Source organism: Mya arenaria, chromosome 16 (genome assembly GCF_026914265.1).
Source record: "Mya arenaria isolate MELC-2E11 chromosome 16, ASM2691426v1".
NCBI classification, from domain to species: Eukaryota; Metazoa; Mollusca; class Bivalvia; order Myida; family Myidae; genus Mya; species Mya arenaria.
The window spans coordinates 35,134,427-35,161,164 of record NC_069137.1 but is presented as its reverse complement, the minus strand read 5'-3'; the positions used below and the strand labels follow the sequence as shown (position 1 = coordinate 35,161,164).

The following is a 26,738-nucleotide window of genomic DNA, read 5'->3' as shown; positions in this document are numbered from 1 at the left end:
GACCCGGATATAGCTTCGCCAGGCAGAATATAACGCTCTAACATTCTAGCTATTTGTTTATTATCGATTACATTTCCAGTTTGGAATCATACTGAACATAGCTTTGTCACGCAGAAGGAAACGCTGTTATCCTTTGACTCTCGCTAGAAGCAAGTTCGACCAGCACCAGAGTGTTTCAAGGTTTCGGCATACAGGCTTCATTAACGACTATCAATTCAGCAGGTTTAGTCTACCTGGGCATATCTTCGTCAGGCAGGAAGCCGAACTATGATCTGTGCCCGTGCAGTATTGACCACCTCCAGATGGCCTAGGGCTTGTGCAGGACCTTGTCCTACTTTTATGTCCGGTCCCACAGGTCGTGGAGCAAGCTGTCCATCTTGACCAAATCGCCCAATTTCCATCTATGGGATCTAGAAAAAGAATTGGATATGGACAGCACACGAATTAAACATTCATTATGATAAGTATTGTGCAGTTCTCATTCTGTCAAAACAAAAGTTTGGTGATAGATATTGCATTTTATTTAAAGAATCTTGATTGAACAATGGACGACATTTGGTTTAAATTACATGATCTCTCTTTATGTGGCAAAAAATTATAAATCTGCACTATTCAAAATCTTAAACATGTCAAATTCAATTTTTAGTATGTTTTCCTCTTTCGGATGAATATATAATTAAAAATATTTTTTGAATTGCACCTAGCATACTGAAAGACTAGCTCCATGATTCTGTAGTAAAATACATTTCACCAAATGTTACTTCAATTACTCAGTTTCATTAAAGAAATCTGGGAAAATTAAATTATGTTTACATCATATTTCCAGACCGATAACCTGTCATTGGCAGAAGCAGACAAATTAATAACTGAAGGTTCCCAGACCGATAATATGCCTTTGGCAGAAACAGACAAGTTAATATTTGAAGCGTTTCCAGGCCAATATTATGCCTTTGGCAGAAACAGACAAGTTAATAATTGTAGCGTTTCCAGAACGATTATATCCTTTGGCAGAAACAGAAAAGTTAATCTTTGAACGATAATCTAGCCACTGGCAGAAACAGACAAATTAATAATTGTAGCGTTTCCAGACCGATTATCTGCCACTGGCAGAAACAGACAAATTAATAATTGTAGCGTTTCCAGACCGATTATCTGCCATTGGCAGAAACAGACAAGTTAATAATTAAAGCGTTTCCAGATGTCAATTTACCTAGTATATGGGTCCCACACAATCACTACCTACTGCCCATATAGGTCCGAATTGAATCCACTTTGCACATCCCATATTGATAACTTTTTTGGGGCTCTTTTAAGTCCCATAATTCGTGCTGGCTGGTTTTACGCGCCGAGCAATGCTAGCAAAAACATGACATTATGGAATTTTGTATCCGATTTCCATGTTTGATAATGTCGTGCAAAGTGTAATGCAGACGTTACTTTTTAATAGTAAAATCATAAACCTAAATTGGATAAAAACAGCTGAGGAACTGGCCATAAAGATCATTGATACGTGATTAAATAGCTGTCCTCGTGGCCTTGTTAATTGCACTCCTGACGTTTACTTTTGCAAATGACCGTTCAAGATAACTTAAAGAACTTCTTCAAAGTTTAAACACAGTGGCGTTTCAAAAATTACGATTGCATTGGGGATAACATAAGAAATCCTCCATATGTCTACACATGCAAGTAGTGCTTCGCAACCCCTCTAAAATGGTCCAAATAAACGCGCACTTACGTGTAGCCAGCAGCCGAGAGAAGTTGCTTTGCGCAGATGTGTGATCTGAAAGATAATAAGTCTCGTTGATAAAGGAAATAAAGCCTAAACAAAAACATTGTTTGTTTCGGATTTAACTGCCAGAATAACAGGGTAGTAGGTCGGGATGTTTTATATGTTTTTACCAAAGTTGTATTTAATGACATGTTCATGCTAAACGCCGTAGTACTCTTGGTACATTTGCGTTACTGCCTAAGGCAAGAAACAGTAATTAATAGTGACCGTAACAAATAGGGTTGGTTTGGAAATCGGAAACATTTAAATATGTTACGCCTTAATATATACTAGTAACAATGAGTACATGTTTTATAAGGCCTACACGCATTACATTTTATAAAAATATAGCCTAAACATATGCTAGTAACAAGCTTTACATTTCTGGTTAGCCTAAACATATACTAGTCACAAACATTACAATTGTGTTAGGTCTTAACATATACCAGTCACACGCATTACATTTTTGTTACGCCTAAGCATAAACAAGTAACAAGTATTGCATTTTTTACGCCTAAACATATACAAGAACAAGTTTCTACATGATATTGCATTTTAACACTGTATACGTGTAGTCTTCCTATGCAGGGTGAGTATACCACGTGATAAATTACGTCACAAACACATTTATGACGAAATTTATCAAGTGGTATACACACACTGCTATGAAAACTTGCGAGTTGAAAAGAAACATGGAGTAATTTAATGTTAAAAACACTTCAAGTTCTTTGTAAAATAAAACAATCTTTTATCGAAACAGTTTAAGCAAAATCATGAATTCATTGGTAACGAACAGTTACAAACTGGACAGGCCGAAACGCCAAAAATTTAAACAATGACCCCGTTAAAGGGCAATTCATCACATTATATACGTTGAAATCGGTAAAGCAAACGATATTATATCTTAACGATTAACAAATGTAATTTTCATCGAAAGGGTAAAATCTAAATTCCTAAACATAATGGATTTTTTAAAGAATCTGAATATGCTGAAACTGCGTCTCATTGTAGAAGTAAGAGAAACATACATTTCGTACATGTTAAACATATAGTTTAAGACACCCTGGGGGCAAATAGGATTACAATGGCAAATATTTAGCGGACGGTGCTTTCAGAAACAAACTTTTTCTAGGAATATCCACAATTCACTATCTGGGCGGGTATTCAATATTGGTCTTATTTGAAACTAAGAACGATGTAGCTAAACGGATAACTTGTTATTAATAACTGACTAATAGGGTGAATGGAATAAATTATGTATGACCCTCAGATTAAATGCATATTGAAAACAACCCCAGGTCCATGACGTACCTGCTGGACTTAACTAAAACTAACCTGACCTACACGGTACTATCTGGTTCATGACGCACATGCTGGACTTAACCAGAACTAACCTGAGTTACACGGCACTATCTGGTTCATAACGCACATGCTGGACTTAACCAGAACTAACCTGAGTTACACGGCACTATCTGGTTCATAACGCACATGCTGGCTTAACCAAAACTAACCTGAGTTACACGGCACTATCTGGTTCATAACGCACATGCTGGCTTAACCAGAACTAACCTGAGTTACACGGCACTATCTGGTTCATAACGCACATGCTGGGCTTAACCAGAACTAACCTGAGTTACACGGCACTATCTGGTTCATAACGCACATGCTGGCTTAACCAAAACTAACCTGAGTTACACGGCACTATCTGGTTCATAACGCACATGCTGGACTTAACCAGAACTAACCTGAGTTACACGGCACTATCTGGTTCATAACGCACATGCTGGACTTAACCAGAACTAACCTGAGTTACACGGCACTATCTGGTTCATAACGCACATGCTGGACTTAACCAGAACTAACCTGAGTTACACGGCACTATCTGGTTCATGACGCACATGCTGGACTTAACCAGAACTAACCTGAGTTACACGGCACTATCTGGTTCATGACGCACCTGCTGGATTTACAAGAACTAACCTGAGTTACACGGCACTATCTGGTTCATGACGCACATGCAGGCTTTACAAGAACTAACCTGAGTTACACGGGACTGGATACGAGTCAGAGCACACACTCATTGTGTAGTTGGCACGTTTGAGTTTCGAGTTGTTGGGATCGTACACTAAATGCGTCCCCTTTAAGATATAAACAAATATTCTGTGAATGTATACTCTGTGATATCTGTAAACGAATGGGAAGTGTTTATAAGTGTACTATGACTGGTCTGCGAAAGATTGGTTATAGTTATCTAAAGGTACACACTGTGATTGGCAAATACTCTTTGGCTAGGTATAATCTGTGGGGTTTGTAAAACGAATGGGAGGTCTTTAAAATTATACTCATGCCTGCAAAAGGTTGGCATATGTTTTTTTCAAGGTACACTGGCCCATCCTATTTTAAAGTATACACTATGGGGTTTGTAAACGAATGGGAAAACAGCATTTAAAGGTATACTGTGTCATACCTATACAGATTAGCTAATTTTATTAAGGGTACACTCTGTGATCGGACTACCCTCTTTTAAGGGTCCATAAAAGGTCATAAAAGTAACAGTAACACTACAAAAAAGAATACTTTGTCTGGTCTGTAAAGTTTGGTCAATGCTATTTAATGGTACACTCTGTGATTGGCTCATTCTCTTTGACGGTCTGTAAACGTATAAGAAATCTTCAAAGGTAAACTGTCAAAATGGGAAGTATTTTAAGGTATACTATTTCAAGTCTGTGTATGACTTGCTTATGTATTTAAAGGTATACTTCTTGATTGGCTCATATTTTTTTTAAAGTGCACTTTGCGAAGAATGTGAACGGTTGTTTTATATTATTTGAAAGTACACTTTGTTTGAAGGTACATTTTGTCAGTCTTGTTAAAGACTGGCTTGTATTATTTGAAGGTACACGTTCTCAGGTCCATGAAAGATTGGCTTATATTGTTTGAAGGTACATTTTGTCAGGTCTGTGAAAGATTGGCTTAAATTGTTTGAATGTACATTTTGTCAGGTTCGATAAAGATTGGCACACGTTGTCAGGTCTATGAAGGATTGACTAATGTTATTTAAAGGTACACTATAATTGAAGGTACATGTTGTCAGGTCTATGAAAGATTGACTAATGTTATTTAAAGGTACACTATGTTTGAAGGTACATGTTGTCAGGTCTATGAAAGATTGACTAATGTTATTTAAAGGTACACTATGTTTGAAGGTACATGTTGCCAGGTCTATGGCAAGTTTTTTGAAAATCCTATAATGCATAGTCAAGATACTACGTTCAGTCCGGACGGAAGGAGGGACGCATTGTTGAGGCACGCACTTATACAGAACTGCAATGGTGACAGCTATGTCTCGCTGACCGCACACGTGTACAACAAAATGCTTAAATTTAAGGCTATGATTTTTTTACCAATATCTGTTTATTATTATCAATTGCTACGACAAAATTAGCAAAACAATTGCTGACGTTCCGACAGGTGCCCCACTTAAGGATATTAAAGCTCGGCTTTGTGTCTCTAAACATCTAAATTAAAGCTCTTAATAACTACTCACCGATCTACAGTGTGACTTGGACGTATCGCAACAACCGTGTGTCACAGCAGGAGGATGGAGGAGCCTCGCCTCACCAGTTAACGTTGGCCATAACCTTATGTCGTGGCTTTCTCCGCGGTAGCAAGACTGTAGTGGAAAGAAATACACGTAAAGTAGTTCCTAGACGAGGGTTAGGGGAAAGTCCATTGCAGGCCAGTATTTCTCCGCGGAAGCAAGTCCGTAGAGTACATAATGCTCGTTAGTTAGTGCACAGAGGGAAATGGAGAGGAGAGTCTTCTCTAAACCAATTAACTTTGGCCAGTTTTACTCCGCGGTAACAGGTCTGTATGGGAAAGTAATGCACGTATTGCGCAGCATGGGAAAGGGGAATGACCTCCTGGACCAGTTTTACTCCGCGGTAGCAAGGTTGTATAGGAAAGTAAATTAATAGCGACACGTCCATTTGAGCCTTCATGGGTCTGCTGAGACCTACCAGACCAATTAACTTTACTCGGTATCATCCCGCTGAAGCTAGCTGTAAAGGTAAATACTAGTGTTCTGTATCGTTGAACAAGTACCGCATCTGAGTCTACATGGTTTCGACGATTCTTGCCAGTCTAGTCAACGTTGGTCAGCGTGAACATGTTAAGTCCCGCAGGGAAGGTGTAGAGGTTATATAGATCGGTATAGTTGGCAAGAACCCCTCCGCGCTAGATTTATTTCCTTAACTCTATGCTCATTTGTTATACTGGCTAAAGTTCAAATCGCACAAATGTTAAGCAAAATAGCGATAATATGACACCAAGATAGTTTAAATATGAAGGTATAAATCGTGACTTTGGCAATATATAATATAGCTACATATCTCAAGCTTGTTAATCAGTGCCAAGTCTATGGAAATAGATTAAAAATAATATAATAATAAACCAATTATAGCTCTACGAAAGTAGTTCAGACTCAACAATAAATACATTGTTCTTTAAAATGGTTATATTTAAGAGATTATAGTCACTGTTTTTTACTTATTCGGATTTAATATTTGACCTGGTGTCTTATTGACCCACTTTTTGACCTGAGGTTACCTATGGTTAAAAATGTTCAAGTCAACATACGGACAGGTAATCCGACCAAGTTTCATAACAATTGGATTACAGTTATTGAATGAATGACATGCAATAACGCTGATTTTTTAAACGACATACGCCCGGCCCCCAAAGAGCTCAAATACCTTTCGTGAAAGTTCTATTTTTGTCTATATTTTACGCATAAACTTAGTCAAACTTCCAACAAGACAAAATCCTTAAATCGGTCACAACGTGCTCGCTGATAAAAAGGCAAATCTTTAACTCAGACTGATTTCCAACCATGGATGAGCACGTTTAACTTGCAGTGCACGTAACGCGCCTGCGTATTGTGCCATAACTCGATAGTTATTAAGCTTCCAGAACTTTATGCTGGTTTTGATTGCATTACGAATTTCATTATATTTTGAATTTTTGGTCGATTTTTTTAATTCTCCATTTTCCTTCTTTTTTAATTCTAAATACCGTGTTATTTTTCTATAACATGCATTCTTATATAGTCTTGTCAGAACTTGGCATTGTTTTTGTGAAACATTTATTCTTGTGATCTAGGTTTACACCTTGCGACCTGGTCGACTTGGTAAAACCCCAATTATCTATCCGTTGCTTCTGAATACTCATAAGAAAAATTGTTCTTGCAAAGAAATATAACAGCATTTGTTGTTGTTTTTTTAGACATATTTATCGGTTAGACGGTTAGAAATGAGTTTAAACTATTGAAATCACCAAATCGATAATTTCCCATTTAAACAATTAACCGTACAGAGTATCCTAGTTTGGTTACAAATCATGTTAAAAATAAGTCACTTTAAAAATAAATGATGACAGAAAAAGGTGAAACGAAAACAATATCAAGACTTACTGACGATTTTGGACATATTCCAACGGTGGTGCAGTTTTCTTCGAAATCATCACACATGTAGCAGATGTCGTAATGTGCCCTCACAGAGCGGAGAAACTCTGTTACAAAAGCAACAACAAATAAGAACATGTTCGTCTATAAAAATCTTATTGATGTACTCGATATTTTGTTTTGCGCGAAGCTAAATATAAGTTACATTCAGCTTGTTCACCAACTTTCAGTTAATCGGATGAAGGCCTCGGATTGGCTAACGGAAAAGTCGTTAGATGATGACCCAAACGTCTCGCATTCAGATCCTCATTCATTATTTGCTACCCGGCGGCATAGATTCATATAGCATTTAAATACTATTGATATTTCACTGTTTCAAATAATGCAAACAATAAGTTGATATTTTAACTGCTATGCATGTTTAGCCCGCTCTCAAGTTCGAATCGAATGCCAGCGCATACAAAGGTTGAGACACCATTTCAACGACGTCATTTTCGAAAAAGATGTAACGTTAGACGCGCCTTTCATATTTGTTAGCGTAAAATAACAATTAATTTCCAAGCCTGCACACTAAATAGAAAACTAATAATTTGTTTCTCTGTATTACGTTAAGCATTTTCTTTCCTGTTGAAATGACTTAAAAATGACTTAAGATGGACACGATGTACGCGTATACCATAAAAATGTTATCATGGTTGTTTTATATATGTTTTACATTTATGTGATATGCTGCATATAGTAAACTAATAAACTTTAATGTGTTATATGTAAAATGATGTATTAACCATTTCGTTTTGCAAGCACATATATTATCTATAATCTATTAATGAAGTTTTTCTTTTTTAATTACTCATATCTTTTCAATTATAGAGAATAAACTTACTCAATTAAATAAGTATCATTGAAATATACTTTTAAAGCGGAATAATTACCCATTTCCTGCCTCGATGCTGTCGCTATGTCTGAAAAACAACAGTTGAACAGTTTAGTATAACCAGTATTTGTTTTGATAATATAATCAGTTCAAAAACACACATTATAGCAAGTAGACAGATAATCACACAGTACTCCTGGTAGTCAATATTTGTTAGTATGAGATATCAAGAATAAGTTCTACTAGTACTTTAAGTACATATTTACAGATTGAAATAATAAGCATAATGCTTTTTCTAAGTATCTCTTCTGCAGATAATAAAAAATGGCATGTGGTGTGAAATACCAGAGTTGACATAGTGCCAGATTTGATTCTTAATTCACAATAGTACACTAAAGATTAATAAACAAACATTGATAAATGTTAGAGTGAATGGCGTAAACGAGACGCAAACAAATGAATTCAATATACATGTATTTCTATAACCATACAAATAAAGATAAGTTTAACAACCTCGTTTCGAACATAAAACAGGAGTGTAGGAAGAGAAAAAAATAGGAAGGAGAAATAACTTAGCCCATCCAGAGACGGTGAGTATAATCTATACCGAAATTAGCTTGTAAATCGTTTGGTGTTAGCGATAAATGTTTGTACTTACAGTTGAACACCGTAAATCCGAAATCGTACGGACCCAACAAATTATTTCGAAATAGCGATATTTCGGATTAACAATTGTTAGTGTTCGCGTTCGCTAAGTCGTTAAGTAAGATTGCAATGTCGGTTAGACCTTACCAATACTAAACATTTGTTGACTATCTATAGTACAACACCATATTAATAATAATTTCGAAATAGCGATATTTTCGGATAAACGCTGTTCGGAATAGCGGTGGTCAACTGTAGTTGTGAACTTTAGCTCTACGGAATCTAAAGCAATGTACTCAATTATGCACTTTTTGTAACGTATGGTGGTAAGCATAGATGCATGTGCACTTGAATGTTTTAGCAAGGTTCGTAATCAAGGGTGGTATTCAATATTTGCTAAAGAACGATGTAGCTAATCGGATTTTGTCAAATATACACCGAACTGTGCATCACGTCAATGGTGTATTGCCGTATGATTGACTTAAATATCATTTTGAATACCACCCCTGGAAATAAAAATCAAGAGTATTATAAGCGTAAATTTTAGCATCGTTAAAAACTAGAATTTCCCCATAAAGCTCATTATCGCTGACGATTTAATGATGTATACAATAATACGATTATAAATAATTTGATGCACTTTAATGTTTGTAAGATCAATAACCATGAATTATTTGAAATATGGTTTGTAATGGAGTTATTTTTTATTACAAATGTTTAAAATAAATGAATGAAAAAAATGCATAACAGGTCAAGTTATTGAAGCTGGTAATTTTGTTTCTCATTTAACCTGAACTCGGACTTAAAATATTGCAATATTATTCCTCTAGGCTATTAACTACTAACCATTTTCCCTAAACATTTCAATGTAAATAAGCCACACCTCAGATCGGAAAAAACTGCCTTCCCAGCATTTCACGCATGTAACAACCATTCATTTCCTCTAAATTCAGTTCAAGGCCAATCGATTTAAACATTGAAAAGAGCATGCCACGTATGTCATAATCTACTCACTCTTAAGTTAGCCACCTTTAATATTTTATGGAATTGATGTTGCATCAGACCCGAAAAAAGCAAATTTCTAGTCGAGCAGAATCTATTTTATCTCCGTGATGTTAATGAAATTACAGGTATTTTTATGGGACTTAATTCAAAATGGTATTTTTTACTATTGTATGTGACTTTAACAAAAAAGCAGTCCAAAGTATAACAGTTAAATATAGAAAGTGCATCCTAGACCACACAAAACTTGGCATTTAGTTATAACGTATCTACTCGTACAACGCTTTCAAATGATACAAACATAAATTGGGGTCACCAATGATTACCAAAATATTATTGTACAACAGGTATATTAAGGTTTGGTATTACTTACTTATCCTGCATGTTTTAGCCATCTCCTTGGTTGCTAAAACAGAACAACAGTAATGATTAGATTTAAGATAGAGCTTTCCAAAACAGTTGTACATTTTGCTTTTATGCAAACGTTGAAAATTTACTGATATCAAACTTTCAAGCAGAAGGTTTGCTTAGCAAATAGTACATAATAACCACTATTTTTTTATTATACTTTAAGAAGAAAATGTTCTTTATTTGTGATAAATACCGAGAGCACCAGTCTTGAAATGCATGGCTGGTGACTACTTTACGTTTAGCTTTCTCATCACGTGATTGTCTTTGTTGACATACTTGAGTTTAACAAGGTTGTGAAGACAGCTTAAGACCGACAAACCATTACCTGCGTACGAACATAGTCATAGTGCCCTTTTAAGAGACCAGGAGACATGTGCAGTATCTCCGGTTTGTATCTTGAGTGAGTGGCATACACAACTAACACAAGATCACTTCAACCCTCACGTTTTTAAAGTTAGAGCCAAAATATGGGAAGTGTTGTGTTTATGCAGATATTTTTCTCAATAATTTTTTAGCCTTCGGTTTGTCTAGCTTTTTTGGATGCCGAAGTTAGTCAAATGATAGTGTTAAATTCTTGCAGTCGTCATGGGGTCCTTGGATTGTCCAGCGGTCACAAAACTTAGGTTGTTCTTGTTGGATTCTGATCAAAATTGCTCAGGTCAGTCAGAAACGAACGCCGGGGAAGAGGGAATGTTTTATAAATAAAAAAATACCAGCATGTACACAAAATATAAGTCGTGACCTTCAGATAAACTCAAAAACAATGTAGTTCGTACAATTCATAATTGTAAAATGAAACAATACGGTGTGTTATTTTTAAATTGGAAACGTACAAACAGGTAACTTGTTCTATAAAAAATAATGAGTTTGTGTTAAAATATTTTAAAAATAATCACAATCATTTATTTTAAGGAACACATATAACTTAAAAATTTGAATACAAAAGTAGATCCAGTAAAGATTTACTGAAGAAAATTCAGGCACCCGATTTTCATGTTATTCTACTAATTGCTTATCTCGTATTAAGCTCTTTTACCATTTTAGTTCAAACGTATTTATTCTGTTCAATATACCCAAAATTCAAGGCACGATGTACAAGTTTATAGTGAATCGAATATTATTATATTTTTAAATACCATTTTGCAAATTGTAAAGACAAAGGCAACAAATAAAATATTTTAAACCAATAATAATTTTGAAATATATTAAAAGAAAACAATAAACATTTCTTTTTAAAAACTGAAACACCAAACCGTTTAAAACATTGAAATGTTGGTTGCCACTGAAATTAATTGTATTTTTTTGAAATGAAAATAATGCTTCATACTGAACGAAAATATACAGGTAATCAAATTGAAAAACGTTTTAAACTGTGTATTTTAGCTGGAGGAGTTGTGATCAGTGATCCATCATTTGACCATAGAAATGGAAAACTTACATGAGTACGCACCATTTTGCACAAATATTGCAAGTATTTGCTTTAGGCTATTCAAAAAAAAAGATGATACATGTTAAACGTTCTTAGCATATTATAATTGATTGTAAATGTAATCTACTATAAGACAGTTTAAGTTGGTTCCATGCTAGTGTGAAGAAAAAAGAAAATAATCGATATGATTCAAATTCAGAACAAATAACAAATATAATTTTTGATTTTTGCAAGTCACATATTTTTTCCCTTTTGATTAAAAAGTGTTGGAAAAGCCTGTGCCAATTGAACTAGAAGTGCAACTCAATCACCTAACAATCATTTGTTTAAAGACCTTTCTATGCCTTGGTTTCCTAGTTTTCCGTGTTGCATGTTTGTTATGTGTCTTACCGGTCCAAATTACTGCCGTCCATTAGTTATACACAAAAGTGCTACTGGTAAAGGGTTCCTTTAAAAGTTACAAAATAGTTAGTCTGAATATATACCTAGAGTATGATATTTAAAGCAAAAAGTTGATATATAGTCCTAGGAAAATTGAACTACCTCCCTTTAATATATCATATGATATCATATCGAAGTGTCAGTATGGTGTTATTTAAAATGTTAACAATGTAAAACAAACATAATAATATATCAATATAGATGTAACATTAATAATCTAAAACGCACTAATATATCTTTGCATCCTAATAATGGATTGCTAACCCGATGAAAAATTATTTTACTTACGTGGTAAATATGCTTTCACTGCGTCTTTCACATTTTTATCGGTGCTTAGATAGAATGCAGTCATGTTTATGTTAATAGGAAAATTAAAATTTGATAAGTGCAATCCAGAGAGGTTCAGTGGCTTCATGTCCAAAATGAATCTTTTCTGAACGTCTTCATTGTAGTCGTCTAAGTCTGCAGGGCCATGGCCTTTGATTTCAGGAGTTTCTTCATTTGTTATCGGTATGGTTTCACTACCAACTTCTTCGGAAATATCCGATTGTTGTCGACCAATTAAATGATGCGCGTTTACTGAAAAATTGAATTTCAATATACACTAACAACGTTACGTAAAACGTAAGACGTTTGCATAGTATATTTAAAGAAAATGGAGTAGTGTTTGGACGCTAAAAATAATATTTACCGTAACAAGCTTACTGTTGAATTGTCTAAATAGAATTGGGCATCTAATCAAATATGCAATGAATCTCAAACATAATTTCATCATGAGTGCCGCCATTTTGTTTCAGTCTTATGATTATATGGCGGTATATCTGCCGATTATGTCAAATCTACTATCGTACCTTTTTCTTTTTAACGCGGCAGTGCAATTAAAACTGCAGGACAAAACCGGAAATTCATAGGTAAACAATGTTTAGAGATCAGAGGCAAGGGCTAAACACACAAACAGTCGAACCTCGAATAAGTCGACTTTTTTTCTGTCCCGAATTTATTCCTTCTTATTCTATGTAAAATAAATCTGTGTGTGTCGATTTTTTTATCTCGTGTTTTTCGCTATGTCGACCTCGTTTTTCAGTCCCAGTGGTCGAATTTCACATATTTCCTATGTTCTTTATGTCGAACTGTAGATCGAGACGTAGGTGTGAAAATATTCATGACGGTTTGCGGCATGTCGCAAAATACCGTGCGTGTCAATATAACAAACTGTCATAATTGGGGGATACAAAAATGTAATTGGTAAGTGCGAATAATTAAAGTTGTTTGTTTATATATTTAATTAAAGAGACATTTATTGCTCAAGCCCTTTGGTATTGTATAAAACATGAACGTTTTATTGATTAGATATCAATCCCGAATGGGAACAGAAAGAATAACTTCAAATGTTAGTTCCACTGCTCTGATCGACCAATTTAGAGAAGGACCCGGTATAAAATCTTACAATGTACAAATGTATGCAATTGTGGTTTTATATGTGTTTGTGTGATCCATAAACGTAAAACAAATAAATTTGACACAAATAATTCTTCCTTTGTTTCACTTCATTTTTCAATAATAAGTTTGCTGCTTTCACGACGAAAATATTTAACAAGACCGTTCAATTGTGGATGTAAACATCGTACAGTCCAACTTAATCGTGTTGGGATTGGTGAATTTTTTTTGTAATTCGGATGAGTCCACTAGGTCCCGAATAAGTCGACATAACGAGGTTCGACTGTATTTGTAAACTTTGTGTTATTGTACCATACATATTAAAACATCTACGATAGTAAGAGAACTATTCTTTAATTGTATTGTTTGTGCTATTATCGTTACGAGTATGCAACACATTGTAAGATTAACGCAAATGAAAGTCAGCTCAAAAAAGAATATATATATATATATATCAAAGATGGTTATACGCGATACACATTACAATGGTATTACTCCGATCGCCCACTCGTGAAATAAATAAATACTATTTTTTTGACGCAGGATTCGATTTGATAATGTCCGACAAGTATTTAGTACAAAAACGATGGAGTTGGGTTGTACACCTTAACCATTGCGTGCATCAATCAACTCCTGTTGCTTAGATACAACGGTTTCACGTTAGACTTATTCTAAAGGGTACTTACGAAATGCGAAAATTCTGCATCCCGGCGGAGTATAAACAGCAGAAGTCGGGACAGAGGTCGCGTGAGTTAAGCTGATAATCAGGTTAGTCACTGTAATTAAGAACGCGGTAGATATTTTAAACCAGTATGGATTATTTTAAATAGTTCAGTGTTAAGACCATCTTAAAACAATATCTGATGGCATCGGTCAAATCCTGTGAACCCTTTTATTTAATATGTATTTTATAATTATTGTGGAAAAAGTATTCGAACTTTCCCATTGTTGTACATTGAATACCTTAAATATTCAATTCTAATTGATTTTTCTTATTAAATAAATGGAAATGAACCTGTATACAACACCTTCTATTTGGTATTTTAAAACCATGGTTAGCTAATTGATACATATATTCGATGTTTTAAAACTTGCAATTTACAGTGTAATCTCTGCAATGCAATATGTAACAAAAACATTATGTTCACATATAGTCAGTTCATGTCCTTAGGTGTTATACTGGATACATACAAAATATTCAGCATACTTATATACTATTTTAAAATAGAGCGATAAAAATAAAGGTCAAAATCATATGTTTATACTTACACAGGAGTAATTTAAGGTCCATGTTTGTGACAGGACATACTACTGCAGACTAAGATTGTCTAAAGATAAGAGTCGGAAACGTGTGGTAAAATATCGGTTAACAGTCCGAAGCGCTCCATATTTAGATTGTTAAATTGAGTTCATAAATATGTCTAAAATAGAGAGGTCAAGACGTTAAGGTTACACTTAAGACATCGTTTTTCTTGTAGTAAAACGCTGTCGAAAGTGAAAGTTGAATATTAATCGTTGGGTTAATATATAGAGGATAATTGTTTGTTTTAGTATAAGATGGTGATATATTTCACCGAGTGAGCACCAAAAGGTATATTTCACGTGTGGCATTGTCACGAGTGAAAAATTTACTTTTGATGTTCGCCAGGTGAAATATATTGCAACCTTACACTGAAACCAACATTTTTTTATTATTATATGTCTAAAAAGGTATAAAATGGACAGTAAATTGTTGTTTTTCAGATAAACGCGCCAAATTGTATGCAAACTTATGTCATTTTGCCCTTTCGCGCTGACGTTTGATTATGTATTAACAGCGGAGTGAAATTTCAAAAAAGTGAGAAATATCAAAATGTTATTTCACTGTTTGCAACTGTAAGATATTTTTTATTCACTATTAATTTTCTATAAACTACCGGAAAGCATATATAGCAAGCCTGAAGGCACCAAAAACTATAATGTCACATGGTACCCTCTGTCATTTACTCCACGATTATTTTTTTTAAATAAAACCATACTATTTTATAATTCTGGTCCCTCAATATTTGAAAATATTTATATCAGATCCAAATTATGTTATAAAACAAAAGCAACAATTAACTATTTTTAGGAAATAACAACGAAAGGTATGAAACTCCACCATAAAAATGTAAACACAGATGTTGATCATTATTATATCGAAACAATTGAGATTTTTAATAATCCAACAGGCGTTTTACCTAGAGTGTCATTTGGTAAATCATTACACTCAATATTAACCTTAGATTCATTACAGAAGTCCTCGATTTGATTCTCTAAAAAACACTACTCATGTGTAATCAAATTTAGTGTAAAGCAACAGGAAGTTAAAGAGTTAACTGCAATCTTGTGTCTATGGAGAGTTGGAAGGCGTACTACCTCTCACAATAGCTGTAGTTCCTTTTTGACAACTTTTAAAGTCTTAAGTTGAAATTAAATTATATTTTGGGGATAAAAGCTTTATTTTCTAACAAACTACATTACTGTTGTTAAATCATTAAAGCTTCAATGCCAAATTATTGTGTTGAACATAAAGAACGTTAAGGTGAATCTTTCTACGATAAGACCCACAATAATCGAACAGATGGTATTCCGATTTGGATTAATGATGCCTGAGCAACATCCTTTTGATGTTTCATTACGATATTGTTAAAATCAGTTTTGCAAATGTTTTCTTGATGGTTTTAATTCATCGAAAGATTTTTATTTTTTGAGATATCATCTTGTTCGCTTTTCAAACAATGCAATATCATTTGTAAATGCATTATCCTCCCTACAATTTAAACGGAAAGTTTCATTGAGATAATATAATTTCAAGGGTTTGTTGTTCTTCTATCGTCAAAGGAAAGGGTGTTAATTTAACAACACTACCATTTCCATCAGATTCGCAATACTCTCTTCGCTACGTTCGTTTTGTTCAAACTGTTCCGATTTTTGGGCAAAAAGGAATGTTTCTCAGATAGACGGACCTTGTATTTGAATGAAGAAAATATTTTACTTTTGAGGGCAAACATTTCGTAAAATTTGCGAAATTCCTATTTGATACAGAAGAGGTCATCACTATGATCATTTGGTGAATAAACACATCAAAGTCATTCGGTGTTCAATTAGAGAAAGTACATGCACACCTTGGATGTGGTTTTGTATTAAAAATCTTGAAATATTTTGAAATTTGAAAATTGACCAATCAAAAAAGTGTGTAGAAGCCAATAAGTTGTTGAAAGATGATCATGGTCAAGAAATCCTGTAAATGTATTTATTATATCTGCGGTATAGGATTATACGGGAAATACAGTTTGCATGTAAAGTTCACATTGTTAAAATGCCAGGTTTTGTATTTCGGGACAAATGGTCTCAATATGACGCAGTCAAAAGTTTCATAGTTTAGTAAACCATAAATTATAATGTCTCACTGATTCTTAAGTTTGCGTTTAATCCGTTTATGTTACCAAAGTTAGCAGCTCTATTTTAGAGGAATTAACTTTTATGATGTTAAAAGTCTGTAAACAACAAGAGACTGGTGTTTGATATCTAGAGATAAGAACCATGTAGCTGATATTATTAGTATGTTTAAAAATACTGATGAATGGGAGGTATTTTCTCAAATATTCAGCTATATAAATAGGATATGTGAACCGATTACAGTTGACAGGCTACCTAACTCTAGTAATAGGAAAAACGCAGGTTCAATTCATAATTTAAGGATTTCGAAACTGAAGCAGTTGATTCATTTACACATAACTAGGCTAATTAGTATAATTGATTGGTTCCATCGATTTAAGTGGTTAATAAAGACTGGGAAAATGAGGTGCATGCATTTTCGGCGTCCAAGTACGAGACAAACGGACTTTCGTTTCCAGATCGATGACAACGGGCTTGAAACAGTTTCCGAATATAGATACCTTGGAGTAATCCTCCCCGACAAAGGTAACTTTGTATCTCACGCTGAAGCGCTTAGCCGATGTGTTTTGATGGAAATTTTGTTTGTAGTAAGTCGTTTGACATATACGTTTTTGTATAATAAAGATAATTTCAGATAAAGAACATACTAGAAACATAACTTTACTGTACACTACTTTGTATGTGTTTCTTCACATTTGCAGTCTTAATATGTCGCGTTTCGCATCAATAAAAGGCATAAGCTTGATAATTCGTTGGTTAATTAGGAGGTTTTTTTCGTGGATCGTTTGTAAATGATCATTGGTCGATCTGCTTTATATTTACTCAGAGACCCGTTTTATTAAACTATCAAAAGATCCTAGTTGTGACTTCAGAATTATAAATTCTTTATCAACATCACAGATGGCATTTTTTACTTTCTTCAACTTTGATTTCATCTTAAATCCAGGATAAAATTTAATTCACACAGATAAATAGCAAAACAAAATTTAGATGTCTGGTGACAACATGTCTTTTCGGTACCATTCCAAAGGTTATTTGCATACTGATAACATGTATCCCAAAACATTATCAATGCCACAACAAATTGATCAGTTGTTTGTCGAATTCGAAATTGAACCTGAAACCAGGCTGATTATGACCATATGGAGTTAATGTCGTGGTAAATTACTGTCATTCATTTCGGACATGTTGGTATTCGGATATCATTTTGCGGTTCGACTTATCATGACTAACAGAAGATAATGTTCCGTTTTAGGACATGAGGCAAAGCAAAAAGTGTGGTTGTGTTAGGTAGTTTCATAATATTTTCTGCTTCGTTGGACATCATCAAGACAAGGTATAATTTTTCAAAATGTGTAAATTATGACACACAGATTGTCATCGCCCGAATGCAAAAATGAGCCAAGTCATTTTGAGTCAATAGTGGCACACGCCATAGATAATTAATTTGAGCTCAAGAAATAAACCCTTATAATTATGGCTATCACATAAACAATTAAACACCGTCAATCCGAAATTGTAGGGACCCAGATAAAAAAACTTCGGATTAACGAAATTTCGGATAAAAATTATTTGATTCTTTTTTCAAAATGACAGCGTTCGCGAATTATTAGTGACGTAAACATTCATTCGTGAAGATTATACATCATCAACTTTTTGCATCGTTAAGTATACACGTATGTTAAATTATTGCTTAATAATGTTATAAACTTTTAAATACAGCACAACGATGTATTCAGCCCAGTTTGTATAAATATGTTTAAATACATGTAGCACAAAAAATAACATTAGCTTACTAAGTAACATTCGGGTTATTTCTTTTAAAATAATGGCGTGATGTGTCGCTGAACCTAGTTGTCATACTTCTCCTAGCCAATAATGGCGTGATGTGTCGTTGCACCTAGTTGTCATACTTCTCCTAGCCAATAATGGCGTGATGTGTCGCTGAACCTAGTTGTCATACTTCTCCTAGCCAATAATGGCGTGATGTGTCGCTGAACCTAGTTGTCATACTTTTCCTAGCCAATAATGGCGTGATGTGTCGCTGAACCTAGTTGTCATACTTCTCCTAGCCAATAATGGCGTGATGTGTCGCTGAACCTAGTTGTCATACTTCTCCTAGCCAATAATGGCGTGATGTGTCGCTGAACCTAGTTGTCATACTTCTCCTAGCCAATAATGGCGTGATGTGTCGCTGCACCTAGTTGTCATACTTCTCCTAGCCAATTTTGATTTGTGGCGCCGCATAACACCATTCCCTTTTACTACAAATATCCTCCCGGGTTGGTAACCGGGCCCTCATCCGGATATTGCGGCAGCGGTTGGGATGCACATTTCAAATGATATTCAGATTGATGGTGGTGTGTATGCTAATTTATACTCGCACCCGGGCATTGCCCTTTCCGCGAGTGCTCCGATAAGACTGTTAGTCATTTTATGTTTTCGGTCCCCCGTTTAACGTCCCTCCCGGACGATAAGTATTTGTTAAGTGATGCGGCGGGGAATCAAACCTGCGATCCCTGGATTGATAGTAATGTGTGTAACCACTAGACCACGGATATTCAGATGGTGGTGGTGTGTAAGCTTATTTATACTATTCGGCGAGTGGTCCGAGGTTTAAGGTTTTTGGAGCATAGTGCACAGACAGAATGTAACCCTGGTTGGAGCACCCTTGTTTTTTAACGTGCATGGGTCTCCATTGAACGTCTCTCCCGGAAGACGATTTGTACTTTCAGTGGTGCGGCGGTGAATCGAACCTGCGACCCCTGGATTGACAGTCAATTGTGTAACAAACAGAACACGGATCCTGCACTAATATTTAGATTGTGTAAACCGGCCAACATAAACAAACTACACAACCCAAAATAAATCGCTCATTATATTCCAGTGATATTTGTAACTTACGCTTGCACAATTTCATTCTTTTAAAGTTGAAGGTGGAAAAAAAGTATCTTACAAACCCTAAATGTGCGCCATTATCAACTCAAACCGATGCCTGTGTGCTATCGCAGTATGGTGTGAAAACTATGAGACGACCGAGTTCGAAACAATGATTATTAGATAGGTGTAAAATACCGAATCGGGACCATACGTTTGTCTTCGTTATAGCGATTTCGGATTATTGTGAAAACATTATTTAAACAAAGAAGAAATAAAATCGGATCATTTGATAAAACGTGTTTTGTCGGTGTTATGACACCGTAGAAATGAAGGATATCGCTGTATATCTTTACAAAGTATCAGTTCGTAGAAGTAAAACAAAAAAATATTTAATTTATTACAAAGAAATATGAATTATTACCAAGTATGGTTTCAAATCCGTTCATGGAATTGTTACCAAAAATAGTGTTAAACCGTGACAGATAAATTTAAATTATTGCCATAAGCGGTACAAAAACCGGGAAAAAGTACAAGGGTATCTCACATATCACCTTGAAATAAAACAAACTGTCAGATTCAATAAACGGTGCAGATTTGAGTGCAAAATTGGACGACAAGTCATCGAAGGTACGAATTTAGGTTAATAAATATTTTCTTAAGAAGAAATAATTTTGTTGAATATGTGTTTTGCTTTTACTTTAGATGAGACGCGTGGTGTTGTATTTAATGTGTCATGTAGCCAGTGGCGCTTATATTTAAATGCATAACTCTCGTATTGTATTGTAATAATTCAAGCGTTTAAAAGTTTGATCATTTAAATAATCGAAACTTGTTAGAATGTTGGACAGTAAATATAAAAGATAAATGACTTTAACGTTCAATACATTGACTTTGATAATAGTGTTATGTTTGAAAGTATCTTCTTTTTATTGAGAATTCACATTGCTTTGTCATTTTTGTATGTGAGGCATCAAAGAAACCGCAATGTTTTAGCGCAAAAACGAAAAACGTATAAAGTAAACTTTGGAAACCAAACGCTCTTTTGTGAAAGGTTATGCTTCTCAAAATCATTAAGTTAAAATAGGGTCAAACACAGAAAATGACACTGATGTGAGTGTTGACTTGCAACATTCTTTTTGCAAATGAGTATCTCACAGTTGTTCTTTTGTGTTTGTGATATGTAATAATATAATAAGAAGATACTTTAACAACGTTTGAAGAATTATGTTGCCAACATAAAATCTTGGGACGGGTCCGAGAAATGGGTCTTTGTAGTCTTACGTAATTTCAAATAATCAATTACCTTTTAACATAACTTGTGACAAATCGTTTCCAAATTACCTCTGTTAATTAGAAAAAATGCTTAAGCACAATACGTATTTAAAAGTGAATGGAACTTTAAAAAATAATATTTGGAATTATATGTTTGACTCCCTTGAACTACATTTTTATAGGAAATGACTTTAGTTTGCATTGAAACATTAAGACATGTAAAACAGTCAGTTACCATTCAAAGACTGCTTATAGAAAAATAGACTTGTGCACAATAACAAAAAAATACGTGACTGCGTGTAACTCCCTTGACAAGCAAGTGTATTGTGTAATAATAAAAAATAAGAAAGAGATTGAACATCTAAAATTAGTGAATGGACATATATTTGTTTCCCATTTGTATAACCATATCTTTGTAAATCATATTCCAAAAATTATCTCCCTTGATATTTATTATATTTTTGAAGAACTACATGTATATTGGTGTAACCTTTTCTTGGAGGCAACTGTACAAAATGCAACAACGTTTAATCTCTTAAGCATACTTTTAAAGTTATATGTACATCGATAAGATGATCTCGTCGATTAACCTTCACAAATGGTTTGCTTTAACCACGGACTCATAGCAAATAGCACTTGAACGATCTAAAGTAAATGCTTATAATCCAAGAGCAACATTTTACCCGATGGCAAATATTTGCATTTTTTCCCAAATTTATTTGCCTTTAAAACGTTCGATGTCAAATATTCGATCCTTTGGGACCCTTATTATCCTTATTTGCATTGTCTTTTGTCTGTATATGATAGAATTGTGTGTGTGTGGCGTCGACTATCGTATTATTAAACAAAATTTCTTTGGTTTTTGGCTGTGTTGTTTCGCGCTTAGTTCACATTTTGATCACTTTATGTTAGTTGACCAATGTTCTTATCTGGCGAATATATGTATAAAAGGTTATTTTGATGCTTAAGATCGAGTTCTTCTTAAATACTATTACTTTTTACAAACCGAATTGGGGGCATTTTAAATACGAACTCTATTTTGCATGTCGAAATAATGTAATGCTTTAAGTTTCTTTATCTTGAATAAGTTTTATTTCAATTTGAATTTAATCGCTGTAATTGCATTTCGCAAACTTATCTTCAAAAGGAAATAAAAACACTCCTCCAATCAAATCCTGCTAGATATTTTATTGTCATACGATGAAAGAAATGTAAATTCACTAAACACGTTTGCAAAATGCTTTAGATTACATATGTCTTCCCGTTTGTAATTTGTAAACAATAGGATTGTTGTAACTATGTTTTGATCCTGGATGTCATAATAGACTCCAGATTCCGATTTGGGTCAAGTGAATTTAAAACCTGCAAAAATGATTGAGAGTAGAATATGACTCCTATGTGTAAAGTTTGAGAGAGACTATTATCCCTTTTATAAGTTTCTGGTCGGAAATTATTTAGGATACGTTTCAATATAATGGATATGTCAAATACCTTTACATGTGTGTTGGATTATTTGAATACGTTAACCCGTTAAATGTTCAACGCTATACTTAACCCTAAGAACTAGGTCAAAATGTTGAACTATAAATGGCATAGTATGCATCTAAGCGATAAGAGGCCGTTATTGTCCTCTTTACTTAAATGACTTCGAAAGGAGGCATGTTGAGGTTTGCATAACAACTAATGTTGGAAAAAATGTTTTTATCATTTTACAAGATTTAATTTATAACAAAATGCTATCAGAACATCATAACGTTTAATGTTGCAGAAACATGGCAGGAATTATAGAAGAAGACCATATTTCAATGAAAAACGCATTTAAGACAAATGGTCTAGATGGTTTAAAGCAGATGATTGTCGACAACAGGGACAAATGGGAATCAATACCGATACGCATTGCAGTGACTGGAAACTCGGGCGTTGGGAAATCCAGTTTCATCAATGCTTTCCTTGGATTAAAACCGAACGCTCCCGGTGCAGCTGCTGTCGGAATAACTGAAACGACAATGCAGGTTAAGGCATATCCGCATCCCATGAACGAAAACTTTGTCTTGTATGACCTTCCCGGTGTTGGAACACAGCTGTTTCCTCGCGAGTCCTATCTGGAGAAAGTGGACTTCCAGAAGTACGACTTCTTCATGATACTGTCGGCTACTCGTTTTACGGAGAACGACGCGTGGCTTGGTCACAAAGTAAAGCTGCAACAGAAGAAATTCTTCTTTGTGAGAACGAAAATCGATTCCGATATGGAAAACGAAAAGGAGGATTTTGGGGAAGACTTCAACCGAGAAAGAAGCCTATCGAAGATAAGAGCAGATGCGCAAGACAATCTTCGCAAACTTCAAGGTTTGAATGCAAACGTTTATCTCATAACCACTAAACTTCGAAAAATCAACCAGTTCGATTTTAGTCGCTTAATGCAAGATGTGATAAGCAAAGCTCCGATGTTGAAGAATGAGTCTTTAGTTCTGTTTTTACCATCTCTCACCAAAGATATTATACTGGAGAAAGAGAAAGTTCTTCTTAAAAGAGCCTACGCAATATCTCTTGCGTCGGGTATTGCTGCGGTAATACCAGTTCCAGGTTTGGGCGTCTTCGTTGACGGAACAATTCTTGTTCATGAAGCGTTGTTTTACAGGAAGCAGTTCAGTCTTAATGAAAACTCATTGAAGAAATTTGAGAAGCAGTATTCAGTGAAAATCGGAACACCTGGCTTGACTTCGCTTTCAAAATCCTTCACAGCAACTGGTTTATTGAAAACAGCTAGCATTGGAATGGCTGGGAAGATTGGCGAAAACGCAGTTTCATATATTATTCCTGGTCTTGGATCAGCTATTTCTGCAGTACTGTCTTATAGAAGTACATGTGCACTGCTTCAGAGTCTTATTAAAACAATGAGAGGGGATGCCCTCATTATCAACGCTGACATAGCAAAACGGTTTGTTGAATCGATTTAAACGACGACATACCCGTTTTCCACTTCTACAGTATTTTGAAACCGTCGAGAAGTAAAGAGGTTAGATGTTGATGAGTTTCAAAATGAATACCATTTTTTATTATGGCATCCATTTGTCAGTTCCGGAATATCTTTTTTTATATATATGCACGAGATGAGTCCAAAAAAGCATGTACATCTGTAGTTTTGATTGACCTGCATACTGTGATTGTGGATACTGTGATTTTAAGACATGAAAATAACAAGCATTTGCGTTTAGTTATATCATTTATTTTCAGCTTCCATTTGTCTGTAAAACATTTTCTGTCAAAAAATCTGTTGCTAATTAAATGCAATTAAATTTAAATATTTTTCGCACAGATTTCAATTATTTGTATTGATGTGTCTAAGACTCATTGCTTTGTAGGAAAATGCTTGTTCCAAGTCAAGTCGATATGTTATTTAGTAATAACAGTCCACCGGTCAAAATTTGCTATTATGTTTTGATTACGTGTTTATAATGTATGTCGTTACAAAAGTTGCGTTTGCTATGTTTTTTTAATGTAGCTATATCTATGGAGTTGGATTTATTGTAATGGTTGTTATATTATTAATTCCGCATTTGTCATTTTAATGTGCTTTATTATTTTGTTTTGATTGATTTTTAGTTCAAGAATGTATTTTTTTTTCACCTTTTATGGCAAATAACTGTTTACTATAAACACTTAACAACTTTTCCATTTGGTCAGTTTTCAAATTTCAATATATTTAAAGATGAATATTAAATAAAATACAAGTCAATGATTAAGATGGTGTACCGTTTCTATAGCATATATCACATTTTAGTCATAAATCCACCAAACATAATGTGTAATGACCCCTTATGTACATCACAGTTTTTATTTGTGTTGAATTTCAATACATTTTTAATGCTCAATGTGACTTTTGGTTTTGTTGGTGACCATTTTAAAGTTACCAAATCTATTTTGATTTAAAATAAATTATCATGAAATGTCGGCGAACATGCACGGGAATTACTTATAAAAACGGGATGAATGCACGATTTTTGAAATGTTTTTGTTATTTTTTATTTCAGAACAATGTTAGGTGACCAATTTGAAAAGTGGTTCAGTGTGTAAATATATATATATATATATATATATATATATATATATATATATATATATATATATATATATATATATATATATATATATATATATATATATATATATATATATATATATACAGTGTATAGTATATAGTTATTTTAGGAAACAAAGTTCAATCTATCATGCAAACACTTTGTTTTTCTTTATGTAAATTATATGTTCGCATTTTCTATATGTTGTCTTTGTTTTATATGATAACTTGAATGTTTATTATTAATCATGCATTTAGTCAGATGTTATCCTGTTTATTGGTTTGATCTGGAAATAAAATTGATATCATATTGGTCAATTCTCTTCCTGAGATTATTTCCGACATTACAAAAATATTTTGCTGACTTTTGCCAAATAGAGTTACCGCCAAGAGCATAGTTATATGCGACTATTTTGTAACTTGAATTAATCGGAACAAATTTATCGAAAACAAAATGATCAGCATTGGTTAGTGGTAAGTCAGACATATCATTGATAATACTGGTAATAAACATTTAGATTTATGTTTGAGTGCGACTAATACCTGCATCAAAAAATCAGACATGTCGTTAGGACTACTTTTCAAACAAGCAAGTTTGACGAAATTGTTTTGAAATATAGTCAGAGTGTATATGTCTAAGATGAGTTAAGGAAATGTTTGGTCACGTTTCGATTCGAATGGAAAGGCAGTTACTTGATTAAAACAGAAACCTTTAAACTTATTCACTTCATTATTATTCTAAAGGCCACTATATTATTATTTTTAAAATATAGCCTTGAGAATACCCACGTCAACAGATATTCTACTCGAACTTTATGGATCATTGAATGTTATTCTAATAATTATCTGAGTTACATACCACAACAGGTTTCGTTCTATTTATAATTTAAAAAAGGCTACATCTGAACTACACTAACTAGATATAAATGTTGTTTTATTAGTATTAGTCACAACTATAGAACATGGTAAACATGTTAGCGATATATGCCTTTTATTGCACTCTTGCCTTTCAGAAGTTGAAATGAATTATATTCAGGTTTTGATATATTTATTCGTTGGACAAAATGCTTAACTTTCATTTTACACATTGTATTTTTGACAAAATGTAAAAAGAACATCACAACGTTTAATGTTGCAGGCAAATGGCAGGAATTATAGAAGAAGACCAGATTTCAATGATAAACGCATTTAAAGCAAATGGGTTTAATGGTTTAAAGCAGATGATTGTCGACAACAGGGACAAATGGGAATCAATACCGGTACGTATTGCAGTGACTGGAAACTCGGGCGTTGGAAAATCCAGTTTCATCAATGCTTTCCTTGGATTAAAACCTAATGCTCCCGGTAGAGCTGCAGTTGGACTAACTGAAACGACGATCAATGTAAAGGCATTTCCACATCCCGAGAACAAACACTTTGTATTGTACGACCTTCCCGGTGTTGGAACACAGCTGTTTCCTCGCGAGTCTTATCTGCAGAAAGTTGCCTTCAACCAGTACGATTTCTTCCTGTTATTATCGGCCACTCGTTTTACGGAAAACGACGCGTGTCTAGGTCAGCAAGTGAAGGAGCAACAGAAAAAGTTCTTTTTTGTTAGAACTAAAATCGATTTCGATATGG

General features: G+C 34.2%; 1 protein-coding gene across 1 annotated transcript; it reads right to left on the bottom strand.

Moving 5' to 3' along the window:
* Positions 1–766: 766 nt before the first annotated feature.
* On the bottom strand, positions 767–12,383 carry LOC128221587 (uncharacterized). Its single transcript, XM_052930192.1, has 8 exons — positions 12,320–12,383; positions 10,124–10,156; positions 8,162–8,191; positions 7,239–7,336; positions 5,316–5,441; positions 3,807–3,906; positions 1,736–1,780; positions 767–789 (listed from the first exon to the last, which is right to left on the bottom strand). The coding sequence occupies exons 1-8, from the start codon at positions 12,381–12,383 to the stop codon at positions 767–769; spliced, it is 519 nt and encodes a 172-aa protein (XP_052786152.1).
* Between the last annotated feature and the right edge of the window lie 14,355 nt (positions 12,384–26,738).

Coding starts and splice junctions, on each gene's coding strand:
- LOC128221587 (XM_052930192.1), bottom strand. CDS start 12,383: ATGACTGCATTCTATCTAAGCACCGATAAAAATGTGAAAGACGCAGTG. Junction 7,337..8,161: donor AGCATCGAGGCAGGAAATGG/GTAATTATTCCG, acceptor CTTTTGTAACAG/AGTTTCTCCGCTCTGTGAGG. Junction 790..1,735: donor CTCTCGGCTGCTGGCTACAC/GTAAGTGCGCGT, acceptor TAATTTTCCCAG/ATTTCTTTAATGAAACTGAG.